Consider the following 16,649-nt stretch of genomic DNA (forward strand, 5'->3'; position numbering starts at 1 on the left):
AATCCGATTAAAAGTTACAAAAAAATAAAATAATTAGATTGATATCTTTTAAATTGATTACATTTCCATATGATAAATAAAAGTTTGGCTAGTATAACATCAGTGTCATTTCAACCTATATAACACTAACTCTAAAACCAATTAAATCGACTTCAAACGGTAAATCCAAACCGTTCAATCCGATCTACTTCATTAGTTGTCCGTTTACATGCAAAATTTATAACTTTTCGAATTCATTTAGTATTAAGTCAAGCGGTCAAATGTGTGAGTTTTTAAGTTAATTTTAATACATTCATTTTTCAATATTTTTACCGCTTGATTTGATACTAAAATAACTCGAAAATATAAAAAAAATTGTATGTAAACGCATCACTCATAATATAAATCGGTTTGAACGGTTTGGATTAGTCGTTCGAAGTCAATTTGATAGGTTTTAGAGTTAGTATTATATAGGCTAAAATGACAATAATGTTATATTAGCCAAACTCGATAAATAATACCGAATTTAGTTTTTAATCCGGTAATATTTTTACATCCTTTCAATTTTGGACCTCACCGAATTGCATTTGGCTTAAAAGAGGTTATAGGCATTCTCTCTCCCTTTCAAGCTTCCACGCCAACCCACAGCATCGGCTTCATCGGTTTCTCTCTCCTAAATATCACCAAACTGCACAAATCCTCATCTCTGATTCTCTTCTACCTTTTTTTTTCTTTCTTTCTCTCTCTACAACCACCAAAATACTAGGGTTTCAAACTTTTCACCTCGATAAATAGAGTTCGCTTTTCAATCCCTTAATTCCGCCCCTAAGTTCGCTGGATTCGAGATTAATTTCTCAATTGATCGACATGACCTTTTGATTTGGGGAAATTTTTCAGAATGGGGATTGAAAATGGGAACGGGCATTACGTGAGATTACAACAAGATTGCGACTCCTCGCAATGCGATTCGGTGCAACCTGAGTTACAATTGAAAGATCAGAAGAAATGTTACCGGATTTGGTGGTGGATCAAGGCCGCTGTTATATCCCTCTTTTTGATCGGCGCCGGTGCGGTTATTTTGTTTTTCGGGGGTCCCATAGTAATTAATAAGGTGACATTTTTACATACTTCTTTTGTTTGTGTTTCTGTTTACATTTTAAAAACGAAGCTTGCTTTATTGCTTTTGAATTAGCATTAATAGGTTTAAATTAGAACCCATAATTTTCGAATATCTTATTCTTTTAGATACTTTCTTTTTGTTTCTAGTGTCATTAAATAAACAGTTTGATCAATCGCTTTGCACTTCTGAGTTAATGGTGTAGGTTCAAATCCACTAAGGAATTAGAATCCATGGTTTGGGAGAAATCAGCTGATTCCAATTTTCAATCCCAATCAAATTTAGATTGCCCCAAGATTTGTAGATGATGCGAGCCATTGAGAGTATTATAAATATTCTCTTGCCATTAATTTGTTTCCAAAATTACCTTCTGTTGCCAAATCAGGGCGATTTTAAGCTAATCAGGTTCTGTGAAGGGTAAATTGATGTATAATTGTACAGCCCGCAGTGACAAAATCAAGTTCAATTAAATCTTATGATCAGAGAACCACTATTTTACCGTACTAAGTCTATTTCAAATTTATCTTCATAACATATGTGCTGATTTTTCAGGTTATAGTACCGATCATAGAATGGCAAGAGACAACGTTTAGCAGGCCAGTGCTTGCTATAGTGCTTTTCACATGCATCGCCTTATTCCCAAGTTTTCTATTACCATCATCTCCTTGCATGTGGACAGCAGGCATGGCATTTGGATACGGGTATGGGTTTTTGATAATAACAGGTGCAATCAGCATCGGGGTGTCCCTTCCTTACTTCATTGGCTCTCTCTTTCACCAAAGATTACATGTAAGATTATTACAAGTTAATTTACTATTTAGTTCTTGATGCTGATATTACTGTTTCATCTTACAAAATACCAAAAGGTAACCCTAAACAATGAGAAGTTTGCTATTTAGCCTTGGAAGATTGCTTCAAAGTGCCCAAATGTCCGTTCTCGCCGTTTTGGCAATTATGAAAGAGTGGTAGATTTAGGTATTTTAGGTACTCCTTGTAGTAATGTATACTGTTAGTTTGCATGTCTATTTTATATTATATAGGGTCCTTGTTAGGCCAATATCTACATTTAATTATAATTTTGGAGAAAGTTTATGTTTACTAGCAAATCCTCAAATTTGAATACTAATATCGAAACCCTATGTCCTTCTGTTTAAAAGTTCAAAAATCCATAAAATTCTGGACTTTCTCATTCATCCGACCTTTACTGGTCTACTGGTGATAATATGGAGTAAATTGAACTTCTCTTGAGGGTAAGTACAAATGTTTGCTTGTTCTCTGGAATATAGGACAGTGTATGTCTTATTTACTAGGCTCTGCGGTGGAGGTACCTTTTGTTTTACAAGCACTTGTGAGGGATGGTTTTGAAGTTTTGTATTGGTAAACAGGAAATTCATTCTGTAGGAAACATTGCCTTGAAAATTTGCATTTGGATCCCAATTTTCTCTAAAATAAGTTGAAAACACCCTTCTTTCCCACTTCTCTCATTGCATGACTGAGGAAGGAGGTGCCAAATGTTGGCACCTTTCTAAAAGTAAACTTGAGATTGATATATGAAGTAGACCATAGATTTATGCATTATATATCTACCAGATAATCAGTCTTGTAACTTCCTTTGTTTTCTAATACCAATTTCTTTTTTGTAGGCATGGCTAGAGAAATGGCCAAAGCAGGCAGCTATTGTCAGATTAGCTGGTGAAGGAGACTGGTTTCATCAATTTAGAGCAGTTGTACTTCTTCGCATTTCCCCTTTTCCGTACATTGTATTCAATTATGCCTCTGTGGCGACGAACGTAAGATATTGCCCGTATATTGTTGGCTCCATGGTTGGAACAATACATGAAACCTTCATTACTATATACACGTAAGTACTCAAGTTTGATTTTAATATTTCTTTTGGTTGTGCACTGGAACATTCATTAGGAATTTAGAATTCATTTGTGTTGTTAAACACAAATTAGTCCTATAATGTCCGTAAAAGTACAGTTACACATCCTCTTTGTCTACTGTGGCCTTAGGCCCTCTGTCGTGCAACAACAGCTTCAGTAAGTTATAATTTTGGTGCCAAACTCAATTGATGCTCCTACTAAAACAGGTGCAAGTACTTGTTTTCAAGGCATTCAGTTTGTAACGAGCCTTGATTTTACTTTGATCAGACACTCAATTTATGAAATTTAGCATTTATTCTAAATCAATTTGCCCTCATTTACTAACTCAACCAGGAAAGAATTGGTAAAATATATGCTAACAATTTTCCCATTGTGCTTGTATTTTGTGAGCAGTGGTAAGCTAATATACAGTCTGGCAGAGGCAACAAATCAGGGTTCATTCTTAACATTGGATCAGATAATATACAACGTAGTCGGATTTATTATTGCTGCCACTTCTACTGCTGCAATAACCATTTATGCAAAGAAAGCCCTCCAGCGTCTCCAATTAGAGGAGGAGCATAATTAACTCCTTTAACCATTTCATGTCATAGAGGTTATACTTGGTTTTTGTGTATGTTTGATGGTTCAAATCTCTAGTAGTGTTGTTAGTTGCAGAGGAAAAGAGAAAAATAGGGGGATAAGTTTTTTTGTTCTATATTTTTCTTTAACGGTGGGAACATTAAACGGATTAGTGCAATCTGTATCTACAAACCAAATTTGTAAATGTGTTACTTGGGTGAATGAGGTGTGAAATGCCTTTACAGAATGAATGTATGTGCTTCTCTTTCTCTCTCTTGAAACCTTGTCGGTGGCTTCAAGTCTTCTATTTTTGAAACCTTTGGCATGACAGTAGACCAAGTCTCCCTCTCTCTTAGATATTTCTCCATATACATTTTAAATTAAGCTATTTTTCCATCTAAACTTAATTTATTAATATTCTCGTTTCTTAATTTAATCAATTAAAAATACATATTATCACTAATAACAGATAAAATGACAGTTATATCATTCTCTTCAAAATGACCTCCCCTTCCCTAAAGATATTAATTTAATCCTTTCATTGGACCTTTTTGTGAATTAGCTTATTTTAACATGTGGACTTCACTACTTCAGTCTGTCACCTGAATATGAACCTTCGTTTACTACCAAGCCTTTCAAAAAAAAAAAAAAAAAGAATGTGAACCTTAGTTCAAACAAAATTTGAACCAAAGTATTTTTTTAGAGGAGGATTTAAATGCCTTCATTTTTTCTGCACCACTATATTTCCATTTTTTTTAAACTTTAATAACTCAAAATTTAAAACTTAAAAAGTCAAGATAAAACCAAATATATGTGATCTATGTTATTTTCTCTATGTGCTCATAAAAAATTATTATATTTCAATTTTGTTTTTATGTGAATCAATAAGTTAAAAAATCAACGTCAAAAAATTATCCACATTAGTACGTTTTTTACAAACTATTGATTGCAACCAAAATAAAATTGAAATGTCATAATTTTTTACATGTGAATAGTTAAAATGATGTAGATTATATCCAATGATTTTATTTTGAAAAATGCCACCTCAAAATTATGAATTTACAAAAATGCCACCCCAAAATTAAACTTTTGCTAAATGCCACTCCAAAACACTGATTTTCAGAAATGTGCCATAAATACCATACTATTATACATTTGTAATATAATAAAAAATAAACAAAATATATTGTATTTTGAGTATTTTTTTTATATATTCCAAAAATACCCTCACCCTTTCATTTCTATACCCCTAATAGGTCCATCCGAGAAATACCCACACAGATCCATTTTTCACCGTCGTCTTTAATTTCTTCTCCAAGAAAGACGAGGAGAGCTCCTCTCTTCGTCTCCTCTCTCCCGTTGAACCTCTCCTCCCAGTCGAAGCCACCCAGACGATGTTCTCCCAGTCGATGTCGTCCGCCTCGCCTCGTCTCGCCTCCCAGTCGGTGTTCTACAAATGCTTGGCTAATAAAACGGCACCGTTAATCTCAATTTCTTGTGTATTTGCGAATTGTGCTAAAAAATAAAATTTATAACAAGGTCAGTTGAAGAGGCGGCCTTGCCAAGTCAGTTGGATTTGGATCCATCCTTTTGATGTAAAAGGTACTGCCACTGGTACTGGTTCTGACGATCTGAAGAGGTGAACAGTATACTGGTACTGGTTTTGACGATCTCAGTTGATGTAGTTTCAGTAGATTGTTTTTTGAGCATTGGGTGAGGGATCTAAGGGAATATGTTTAAATAGATCCATTGTAGTCATACTGTTGCTTTCACAACAACAAATTAGACAAGATATGAATGATTGTCTTCACTCTATATACTTTTTCTGATTCAGTATACTGGTTTTATCTATGGACCTGTTTTACTTGAAATTGTTTTTAAATTTGGATGTATTATGTACTGATTATCATCATCTAAAAGTTAGTTTTATGAATTGGAAGTTTAGAGGGAGACAGATGAAGCAATAATTAATGTGCATTTCAGTGATTTGGTTGAATTAATCTAAAAAGAGGACTACTCTTTTGTTTTGTTTTGTTTTGTTTGATTTTAGAGAATGAAAATTTATAACCAAACCAAACAAATAACACACTTGTCAAACAGATTAGAGGCAAAAATTGATGGAACCATATTTATTTGGTAGGGATTTAGTTGACCAAATAAAATTGTAAACCAAAATAAAAACAGTTGTATCTTCTATTCTTCTACCATGTTTAAATATTTTTTTTTTAAAAGATAATTAACAGGTCTAGAATAATATTGGACAAAACAAATTGTAAATCATAATCTTTTGAATAAATCATAATCTCAAGTCTCAACTATCATCTTAATTTGTTGTTGTGAAAGCAACAGGTATGACTAAACAATCATTTCATATCATTTCATCATTTCTAATTGTTTTTTATTTTATGTTTTTTAAATTAAAGCGGATGTCAAAATGCAAGTTCTACATGTGGGAGAACGAGTACGAGGCATTTCTTAGCGAATTAGGAGTTGTGACATTGCGTAGGGGTTCGGAGGCATTTCATATGGGAGGAGTACGAGGCATAAACGAAACTCAATTGGACGACATGCGAGAAATCAATAATCAAACTCCCTAGCTTGTTGCATTAGCGAAGCAGATTAACTTTCTTGTTGCTATGATTTTTATGATTTTGCTTGTGATGATTGGTATATTTATTGCAATAACATGCAAGTAATGTTTAATTACTTGTATTTTTTTTTTTTTATATAACTAGTCACTTCTCTTTTCTCAACAAGTATGTATTAATTTTAGAATGTTGTGGAAAGAGTTACTGTTTCTCAACATGTATTATTCTTCTCTTTTCTATAACTAGTCACTCTCTTAACAGATCTGATGAAAGAGTTACTCTCTTAACATGTATTATTGACTCTAGGTGGCAAGCTTGGATAATAACCAAGTACAAAGAGTGATATTTAACGGCCTTCTTATACTGCCAACAAAGGAAAACCTCATCAACAGCTCCAGTTACGAAATGTGATTGCATAATACACTACTTCTTGAAATGGGCTATCAACAGCTATTCACAAATTACAGACAAATTTTAACCTTATTTGCAAATGACAACCAAGAATTATCACATTTAATAATCAAACCCTTCTCTGATAAAAAAAAACCTAATAAAGTCAACATATTAGAATAACACTTAGTTAAAAATAGAAATAAAATTGTAAAAATCATGGACGCTTGGAATAAATACTAGAACATATGTACATGCTCATCATGAGCATCATCAACTCAACAAAAACAACTGAAATTGATGATCTAAGACCAAGTCAGATTGAACCAAATAGGTTAAATAAAAACAGTAAAGGCATTTGATGCTCCAACTCTTAGCGAATTAGGAGTTGTGACATTGCTTGTTTCAATATGCTTCAATCTTAACTTCTATTCTAAACGCAGTTTCCGGGTCATACCTATACAAAATTGTAGAATTAATATTAGATTACCAAATATAACTATAACATTGAACATTGAACATTTCAAAAAAAAAAAAAAAACAGTGACATTTCAATTAAGTCCGATTTTCTTGTCAATTTATTCACATTTTTAAGGCCCTTAAAGCATGTAATGAGTTAGTCAGAAGGAATATTGATGATATATTGCAAGTGCTGTACAATATCAGGTACAACTTGCAAAGGAGACCTAAGAAGTATCACATACTAGTCTATTAGTATCAAGAGAAACTGACTGTGCTTTCATACGGTGCTTGTATGTGATACATATTGTTAGTATAAATTAGTTCATGATGACTTTGTTTTGGCAAGCTGTTGAGGTGCTATGGACCCCTCAGAACGAGAGTGCTACACTATCAGAGAGAGAATTACTTGAAGACTATTCACTTTTGCGGCCACTATAGAAACAATTGTTGTCAGTAGCCAGCAATTAATGTTTGTAAATATTAATGTGCAGTGAACAGTGAACATGAATTATGGATTTCTAAACAAAGCAGTTCAATTAAGTCCGATTTTTTTGAGATACAATCAAGCATATCGATCTAAACCGATGCCTATGCAATTTAATGCTATCAAATACAAATTGCAAACTAACAGTTCATACAAATTGAAATACAAATTTAATGCTTACCCACTGGGTACCCAAGATAGATCCATGTTCACAGGAGAGGAAGGGCGGAGAGGAGAGGAAGGCGGAATGGAGAAGACGGCGGAGAGGAGGCAGGCTGAAGGTGGAGGTGAACGGAGAGGAGGCGAGCGGAGAGGAAGCGAGGTTTAGGGTTGGAGAAAAGGAATCCTCATCGCCACGGATTGAGAAACGTGGAAATTGCGTTAGAAGAGAAATTGAACGGAGAAAAGGTAGAAGGAGAGGAGGCACTGGTTTATTGCGTTAAGGAGAGGAGTCACTGGTTTATCGCGGCACAAATTGAACGGAGAAAAGGTCAGAGAAAAATAGATTTATCACGTTAGAAGACAAAAATAAATTTTGAAGATGAAGGTTATTTTGGTCAGTTCAATTTTACTGTATATTGTTTATTTACAAATGTATAATAGTATGGTATTTGTGGCAAATTTCTGAAAATCAGTGTTTTGGAGTGGCATTTAGCAAAAGTTGAATTTTAGGTTGGCATTTTTCTAAATTCATAGTTTTGAAGTGGCATGGATCTAATTTTCCTTTTTTTAAAGTATAAATTAATTATAACAACACTAAATATTATTTAGTTTTGGTCGAGAAACATTATAAAGCAAAATCATATATGAAACGCTCATTATAATTATTCATATATAATAAAATTAAGCTTCGTAAACTTGCTTCTGGCAGAAATAGCTTCACGAATGTCCATATGATAGACCCAAATCCGTGTATCAAATAAATTAATCTACATCCGTAAACAAATTAATGAAAGGACTGATTTAGTTTCTTTTAAAAAAACAGTAAAATCACATATATTTATTTATATATTTATAAAGTTCAAAGACTAATTTGATACAATTGAAAGTAGGACTTAATTTGATTTTTTTTTTTTTTAAATACATTGGAGGACTAATACTTAAATTTTCTCTAATTTGAACAACCTTATGGGAAAACAGAGGGACTACGAGTTGTTTGATGATTCTATACTTAAAACGCCAGTACGTGTAATCATGCTCAACATAATAAACGATCATAAAACAAACACACAATATATGTTATGTAATCAAAATTAAGACCGATTTGCATAAAAGAACCTCAGCAGAAGATTAAAAGCAGAATTCTCTCTTCATTTGTTATTTTTCAACAAGCGTCTCCTTGCCTACCAGTATTTTAGTACATCATATTGCAACAGAACTACATTGATCTAAAGAGATACATAAAGAGATAAAAGTAGGTCCATATGGAAACACAATTTGCCATTTCCAACCTACAACACCTAAAACCCTAACAAAACAAAAAATAAAACCCCTTATAATGTTTTAACTTTTAACCCCACCCTTAAATGGGGCTATATAATCAGAAACACCTCCATGTTATCCTCATGCCTAGTGCCGTCGGTCACAATACAAACCCTAATCCATAAATACAAACTCTAAAAACCCTTTCTTTCATCAGCTGGATTTCACAGCTGATGCAGCAGCAGCTGGTACAGCCACCTGTGGGTCATTAGCAGCTTTACTCACTCTCTCCTTCTTGGACTTCTTACTACTAGTACCTCCCTCACCTGTCCCTTTCTCAGCTGATGCTGAAGTGGCACCGGCAACAGGTGGTACTGGCAAAGCAGGCAAAGCATCTTCAGGTTCATCGATAATTTCAACCGGGATAGGGCGCTTCCGGCCACGGTGGAGGTGACGTTCACAGTACTTCTGGTCTGGTACGACATTGCGCCAGCATCGCCATTTCTTACCATCAGTTCTACGGCAACGTCCCGGTTCAGGTTCTGGACTCTTGCCAAAATCAAGGCACAATGTTGCCAGTCCCAGCACTGACAGAAATCAAGAGGGGGAAATATTAAAATAATGCATCCCAAATCAAAAATTATTTTTGATTCCGTACTTCTCTGTGATAAATGTGCTTAGTACACAACAGCAGTTCAAAAGAATACACATTTTTCCAAGTAGTAAGCACCATTATAGGGTTATGTATGCAAATACTGAAATTGGTATAGCATAGCCAGACAACTAGTGATAACCTAGACAAGTTAAAAAGTACACCAGCTCTCAAACCTGCAAGTTATAACTATGCACAAATTTTGTTTTCAACCGTCATGAAAATTCATATTTCTTTTCCTTTTTAATCCTTTTGTGGCACTCTGATATACACAGTCATTTGTGACCCATGCATAAAAGATCATAACAGAAGAATGAAAGAGGATGTGGTGAGCCACTAACAATACTAACATCCTTCTTTAGATTTATGTATATAGAGAGTTGGATGTTTGCAGGGTCCACTAAAAATCTAACAAACTGGCAGTGTCTAATTTTGCATATATGCCCTCAAGAACTCAACACTTGTATATACGCACTTAGCTAATTTGCTACTTCAAAGTTGCACTCACCGTGGCAAGATTAATTTATTATCTAAGCAGAATCCACACATGCGCACACTCAAGAGACATAAAAAGAAGGAAATATTACAAGTGGGGAACTGTTCGGGGCCCGCAGCAGAGGCAGAGGAAGTGGTGACACTTTTCCAAATGGGAAAGACAAGGTGGGTCGGTACTGGTACAGCCGCAGCCAAGTACCGATATATCAAAGTCTGTTGTTCCAACTCCTGCAATTGCGGCATGGAGAAGTCAGCTTTGACACCTGCCACTGCATCCGCATATGGTAATGCCGCTGCTACCGTCACTGTTACTGCACAATAATATCTAATAAAAACAACAATTTATGGAAGTTTGTCTCTATGCTGCATTGCAAATTCAACTTGCTCCGAAATACAGCATAGGAGAAAGTAGCATATGCCAAGTGTCTGAATACAAGTCAAACCTTGTACCAATACGAGCACTACACCGAGCCTAATTTACTCGTGAGCTCTTGAAACCCAGAATAGCAGCAGACTTGTGCAATTACATAAATACCAGCACAAGACCTGACCAGTTGTGTAATGAAATGTTGGGCTCTGAACCATCCTCAAATCCCTGTATTACCTAAGCAATTACCCGCAAATGTCTGTGCCATCCTATTACATTTGTCCATTCTGAAATTTGGATCTTACCTAAGCAATTGCCCCAGCAAAAATTTGTGATATCATACTATCATTTAAATTTCAATCTTCTGAGTTAACAGTTGATTGGAATGAATTAGGGTCATTTTAGTACCCCACTGAAGTATGGTTTACAGAGAAAAACCCACTTGCCTAGGGCATTTGCAAAAAAGAAAAATAAAGAATCATTTTGCATGGGCAAATTAGGAGGCTTTAGATTGGGAAAAAAATTGGAAATTCGTATAGATACCCCCCCTAACCTTACCAAACTAATTGGCAAATATAATTCCAGGGAACACATAAGAATCAAATAATAAAATTTTGCCAAGGTTCTGACTTGTCATAGAATTACTTCCACAGCATGGGGATTAAAGAAGCCCTATTACAGCAAAACCCACTCAAATAACTGAAACTAACACTTAACCGCCAAAGAAGATTCCAATAATTAATGAGCCCACAGATATAATTACGGAGATTCAAATCCCAAATTACAGTTTTTGCAAGGGTATAATAGCAAAAAGGAACCTGAATCGGAATCAGCCTCTTCGTTCGCTTGGTTTTCCTCCTCCGCTTCCTCCCCTCCTTCCTCTCCTTCTGCAGGGGTAGGGGTGGGATTATTTCCTTCAGTTTCCTCTTCTTTACCCTTCGTACCTTCCCCCTTCTCTCGTTTCTCATCTCCAGCAGTAGGGACAGAATTAGAATCCTTCCCCTCCGTTTCTTCCTCCTCTTTCTCTTTTTCAGTTTCTTTTTCCGGGGACATTTTTCCCTCCTCAGCCATGAGCGTGTTTCAAGTTAAAAAAAGGGGGAAAATAAAATTAAAATGGAAAATTTTGAGGGGGGAGAGAGAAAGAAATGAGTGATCTGAGAAAGGGCCAGGTTTGGCAGCCGAGAGAAGAGAGACCCCTCGATACAGGGAATTCATATCATCTGAGGTAACAGAAATTTGGAGTTTAGATATAAACCGTCCGATCTGTTTTGGCACGATTATTAAAGTACTCCCTTTCATTCCATCCGGTCCGGATTATCATCGGACGGTCCATATATAAACACAAATAGTCTGTTACCGCAGGGAATCTGGACTTCGATACAGGTCGCGTTAAAGCGATGGTTTCTTATTGGACCCGGTTTACAGTATGCCTCGTTTTACTGCTAAGGGATTGAGGGGTCGATTGACGTAAGAAAGAAATTCGGTATATTAACACCTGGTGTAGCGATAGAATTACGTGTTTAATCGGTATTAAAGATCGAACCCAAATACAGATTTATTGCGCAAGTATTGATGCATAACAATGTGCAGCAGGTCCTGACAGGTTCATACTCCAAGAATCACACAGTCTGGCAACACTGTCAGGGGTTTAGAGCAGGCCACACCGACGCACTACTAATGCCTACCTAAAAATATTCGGACTCTGTAGACCCGGTTCATATAAGGTGCTTTTACTCTGTGTGGGGCCCGCAGGAGTCACATTATTAGTAAGTGCTCGAAGACCGGGCCTAGGGCGGTTTCCAGCTAGTGGCAAATAGTATGGTGGTGGACCACAGGCACCGGGATTATAGTACGACTGCCGCTAACTAAATGTTGGAATCTCATCCTTTTTGCATTTCAGGTGCATAAAGACCTGGTCTAGGATATTTTAGTATTTACTGTGAGCATTTAATGGGTGGACCACCTTCCGGATGGATCCCACTTTGTCGAGAGTAGTTTTCCGATGCGAACTTAACCAAAGAGTAAAGTTATTGTCATAAAAGAAAAGGAGTAAAGTTATGTTCTCGCCCCTGATAAATGAGAAATTGTTATGATTATTATGACCGGATAAAAATATATTGGCGAAGCACGGGTGTGGACCAGTTCGCACGACGGGAGATGTGGGGACCACACGTAAGTCTTTGGATCCGAGACCGATTGGAATTGGATTTGGTTGCTCTGTGGTTGTATTTACGCACAGATAAATGTAAGGTGCGAATAATGAATACCAGTGTACAACGATACAAGCCTCCGGGCAATTTGCTAAAACAAATATGCAATTTTTACATTTTCTATGAAATGATTTCTTTTTCATATACGATTACTTTGTATTTTTGTAATATCTAAATATAATATTTTTCTGGCTAATAATATACACAAATTCAAAATTATGCAGATCTAAATTTTTATACTGCCTAAGATAGCGTTTAACAAATAGGTAATTTGTAAAGGATTCTTTGAAGTATTAATTAGTAATTGACTGATGTGGAGAACAAAAATTTTAAAATTAACGATTTTGAGGTCTTCAATATTCTGTAAATTTATATTAACAGAGACCTTATATAGAATAAATACTTATAATTCTTCTTAAAATAATACTTATATTATTAAAATATTGCTATTACATAAAGTTGTCAAAATGTCGTTAAACTTAAGAATTACCTAATTATAATGAAACTTATAGGGGCGGATCGGTCCGTTAGAACAGAATAAAAATAGTTAAGTTAAAGTTTTAGTTTTGTTTTACAAAGTAGAACCGAACTGACTTCATAAAAATTATTAACCGAATAACAACTGAATTGAAATTATATAAGTAAAATTTGATTTGTTCGATTGAATCCAAATAGAGATTAATCATAAGAATAAATATATTAAAAGTGATTCAATCGGAATTAGACTAATTGTCCAAGTGTTATAGACCAAAGACAATGTTATTCTTTCTTATTTTTCACTTCTTTTATTTCACAGCAAGCTCGAAGCTGTTCTTGTTTTTTTTTTCACCTAAAGCCCAAATTGGTTTATTTCATCTCTGCCTATATGACGATTCCATTAAAGAATTGGGTTATGTCTGTTCGGTCCAATTACTTTTAAAAGGTTTCCAAATTAAATCAAACAATATAAACTGAATTAAATAAAAAGTTGAACCGAATATATCTATTCAAACAGAAAAATCAAATAATTTAATTCAAACTTTTTCGGTTCGGTTCGGTTTAAAACCCTAAAAACTTATAAACTAAATTTTACATTCACTTCGGGCTGGATTGGATGTGAGGTGATCACGATCGAATTCGTATCACACGAGGTAATATAATTTTTTGCCGATTTTTTTTTATTAATCGAAAATAAAATAAAAAATATTGGAAATTGCTGGAAAATCAAATATAGGAAAAACATGATGGTTTATTCCGTCCAGCTACAGTGTCTGAACGGAATAAACCACCCCGTCCCATTAAGTTAGACCCTAATTAGTAATTTAACTTAAAAAATATATATATTGGACGGAATAGATTATCCTGTCCAGCACTGTAGTATTTTTTCTTTTAATTTGTTTTCATTCTCTTAGATGAAACCAAACAAAAAAAAAATGCTATAGTGCTGGACGGGATAATCTATCCCGTCCAAGATTTTTTTTTTTCTGTTTAGGGATATTAACATAGCACTAATCTGGACGGATGGTTTATCTCGTCCAAACACTGTAACTGAATGGGATAAACCATCCCGTTTTTTCTATATTTCGATTTTCCAGCAAAACGATACCCTTTCCCAATATTTCTTATTTTATTTTCGATTAATAAAAAAATCGGTAATTTTTGAGTTTGAATTCAATCTGTTCTTCCTAATTTTAAAGGGGTCCGTACATTACAAATTTGAATTGGATTTGCTCTAATTTTGATCGGACGATCCAGATTGAAACTCGTTGAATGGGTACTGGAGACGAGCCCTAAGAAGTTTGGCAAGGCGAATTTGGAAGGGTGGGGTTTTTGTCCAAAAAGCATTGGACAAATCACCATTCATGTCGAAGCCTATACTGTCTGATTTGCATTAGAGTTCGCACAGACAGTTTAATTCACAGAGCCATTTAAATTGTCAAATTTCCAATCAGTTCACACAAATCTCAACTTAGATCAGACGGTTCATGCTCGACTTTAGATAAAGTTTGTCCAAAGCTCTTCAGACAAAATCCAAATCGAATTTGGAAAATCTCACCGTACTATAAGTCTGAATACAGACATTTAAAAGGTTATTCATGAAAAAGGCAAACAATCACATTAGACTGATTTTATTTTCTCCCCGCTTTTACCTCTTCCCCTTTCCTCTCTGAAAAACCCTGATCTAGAGAAAGCACCGATCCAGGACGATGCGTTTATCTCTCGAATTCGGGTATTCTCTCCTCTCACTCAATAAAACAGATTTCCCTTAATGACGAGTAATCTTAATTGTTTGTCTGTTTCTTTTCTCTATTTTTTCTGGAAATATTTGATCCAGTGGTGGATTAGAACTTCTCCTAAAGGAATCTGTGAAGCTGCATCAGGTTGATGTGATACCAAAATCTAGTGAAGATAAGGTGTTGAACGAATTTCCTCTGAGAAAGTTTTTTTTTTTTTTTTTTATCCACTATTAAGTTAATTTCCTCAGAGAAAATTTCAAAGTTTCACAATATTTAGCTTATTACAATAAGCTAATTCCTCTCATTATCTTTCTAAGAGAATACTTTTGGATTAATAGGTTACTATGCGTGATTTGCTGTCATGGGTGAAGGGAAATTTGATCAAGGAGAGACCTGAGATGTTCATCAAAGGAGATTCTGTGTATGTACCCATATCCATTTAACTATATTGAATAACAGTTTGTCTAGTTATTCAAAATCAAAAGAGTGAGGCTATGGTGCATATTACACAATGCCCATGCTATGGACTCATATCTCCGTCTTTAAAAACCAAACATTCTATCTGACCTGCTCAACATGATCATCATATGAAAGTATGCTTCCAGACCAAATTTTACATTTTTAAGATTTCTTGATAAGTAAAAAAATTACTTGATTTGAAAATTTTGGACCATCAAAAATCAGTGGTTTTCTACCTATCTAAAGAAATAATAAAAAAAATTCTAAAAAATATAAAATTTGGTTTTAAGTACAATTTCATAGCACAGGTCAATCTGTAATATGCACAACAGTCTCACTCAAATCAAAATACTATCCTATATATAATATACCTCAAATAACAAGCAATATCTCAACTAAACTGATGTAATAGACCTGTGGATTGAACCTGCTTTTATTTTCTTGTTTAATTGTTTAGGAGGCCTGGAGTTCTAGTACTAATAAATGATTGCGATTGGGAACTATGCGGTAATCTCGATGCAGAGCTAGAAGAGAAGGATGTGATTGTTTTTATCTCCACATTACACGGTGGCTAGAATCTAGTGGTGTAAATTTATTTTATGAATGAATGAAAGAGAGAAGCATTTTTCATGTTATGAAATAGTTCAGGTGCCAGGTGCCTTGACCAAAACAATGCAAAATTCTTTCCTGAGGATTCTGTAATGTCTTATGTTGTATCAGCATCTGCTAATTTCAGAATTTCATGTTGGTGAAGCTTCCATGAAAATCTGACTTTAAAAACTTACCAGTTTGTGCTGGCCTGAGAACTCATATGTGCACTGGATTTTGTTGTGATTGATATCATATATGAAAAGTCAAGTGAAAATATTTCTCCATTTTTATAATTTCGTCCTGTAATATTTACATGTACTTGTGATTTCAGTATTGAAGGCACTTTTTTTATAACAAAGCTCCGGTGGCAGAGAAGTACCTGTTAATTTGTTCTTATCTAAAATTGCACTAGAAGCTCTGCATTACCTGACTACTGTAAAAAAGAAAATTATCTAAATGTTGCATAGGATTCAAAAAGGGGTTTATTCTGTTAGTAGGCCGCTAGCACAGTTAGTCTGGTTGCACTACTGGAGTGGTACAACACAAGATGAAGCCTAAAAGCATCTTGAAAAAGCTAGTTTATTTATCACCTATAGTTTCTTTAGAATATTAGTCCAACAAAATTTTATAAAAGGAACTTTCTATAAATTCTGCTATTTTCCATTAATTAATCATGTTTTCTGTGAATACTAATGGTGCCAGATTACAACAAATTGCATATGTTTTTGTTTCTTCTACAATTTAGTGGAGTTTCTGCAACTGCTATGGTG

The 16,649-nt window shown here is 34.7% G+C and overlaps 3 protein-coding genes across 4 annotated transcripts; 2 read left to right on the forward strand and 1 right to left on the reverse strand.

Annotated features, from left to right (window-relative positions):
• The first annotated feature begins 558 nt into the window (after positions 1-558).
• Positions 559-3,790, forward strand: LOC144576327 (uncharacterized). The gene is made up of 4 exons (XM_078326669.1): positions 559-1,090; positions 1,649-1,885; positions 2,740-2,957; positions 3,376-3,790. The coding sequence occupies exons 1-4, from the start codon at positions 878-880 to the stop codon at positions 3,548-3,550; spliced, it is 843 nt and encodes a 280-aa protein (XP_078182795.1). The 5' UTR covers positions 559-877; the 3' UTR covers positions 3,551-3,790.
• A 4,967-nt stretch (positions 3,791-8,757) lies between these two features.
• On the reverse strand, positions 8,758-11,589 carry LOC144576234 (uncharacterized). 2 transcript variants are annotated; one of them, XM_078326540.1, is made up of 3 exons: positions 11,222-11,589; positions 10,129-10,347; positions 8,758-9,476 (listed from the first exon to the last, which is right to left on the reverse strand). In XM_078326540.1, exons 1-3 carry the CDS (start codon positions 11,472-11,474, stop codon positions 9,103-9,105), a joined length of 846 nt encoding a protein of 281 aa, XP_078182666.1. In that variant the 5' UTR covers positions 11,475-11,589; the 3' UTR covers positions 8,758-9,102. The 2 variants fall into 2 exon arrangements, with proteins under 2 accessions (XP_078182666.1, XP_078182667.1); XM_078326541.1 differs by having other exon boundaries at positions 10,129-10,341; positions 11,222-11,565.
• A 3,102-nt stretch (positions 11,590-14,691) lies between these two features.
• Positions 14,692-16,237, forward strand: LOC144576311 (ubiquitin-related modifier 1 homolog). The gene is made up of 4 exons (XM_078326643.1): positions 14,692-14,822; positions 14,928-15,006; positions 15,168-15,250; positions 15,746-16,237. Exons 1-4 carry the CDS (start codon positions 14,800-14,802, stop codon positions 15,861-15,863), a joined length of 303 nt encoding a protein of 100 aa, XP_078182769.1. The 5' UTR covers positions 14,692-14,799; the 3' UTR covers positions 15,864-16,237.
• The last annotated feature ends 412 nt before the right edge of the window (positions 16,238-16,649 follow it).

Source organism: Carex rostrata, chromosome 25, assembly GCF_964058835.1.
Source record: "Carex rostrata chromosome 25, lpCarRost1.2, whole genome shotgun sequence".
Taxonomy (NCBI): domain Eukaryota; kingdom Viridiplantae; phylum Streptophyta; class Magnoliopsida; order Poales; family Cyperaceae; genus Carex; species Carex rostrata.

Coding starts and splice junctions, on each gene's coding strand:
- LOC144576234 (XM_078326540.1), bottom strand. CDS start 11,474: ATGGCTGAGGAGGGAAAAATGTCCCCGGAAAAAGAAACTGAAAAAGAG. Junction 10,348..11,221: donor AGAGGCTGATTCCGATTCAG/GTTCCTTTTTGC, acceptor ATTATTGTGCAG/TAACAGTGACGGTAGCAGCG. Junction 9,477..10,128: donor CCCCGAACAGTTCCCCACTT/GTAATATTTCCT, acceptor GATTTCTGTCAG/TGCTGGGACTGGCAACATTG.
- LOC144576327 (XM_078326669.1), top strand. CDS start 878: ATGGGGATTGAAAATGGGAACGGGCATTACGTGAGATTACAACAAGAT. Junction 1,091..1,648: donor GTCCCATAGTAATTAATAAG/GTGACATTTTTA, acceptor CTGATTTTTCAG/GTTATAGTACCGATCATAGA. Junction 1,886..2,739: donor TCTTTCACCAAAGATTACAT/GTAAGATTATTA, acceptor TCTTTTTTGTAG/GCATGGCTAGAGAAATGGCC.
- LOC144576311 (XM_078326643.1), top strand. CDS start 14,800: ATGCGTTTATCTCTCGAATTCGG. Junction 14,823..14,927: donor CGTTTATCTCTCGAATTCGG/GTATTCTCTCCT, acceptor TATTTGATCCAG/TGGTGGATTAGAACTTCTCC. Junction 15,251..15,745: donor TTCATCAAAGGAGATTCTGT/GTATGTACCCAT, acceptor TTAATTGTTTAG/GAGGCCTGGAGTTCTAGTAC.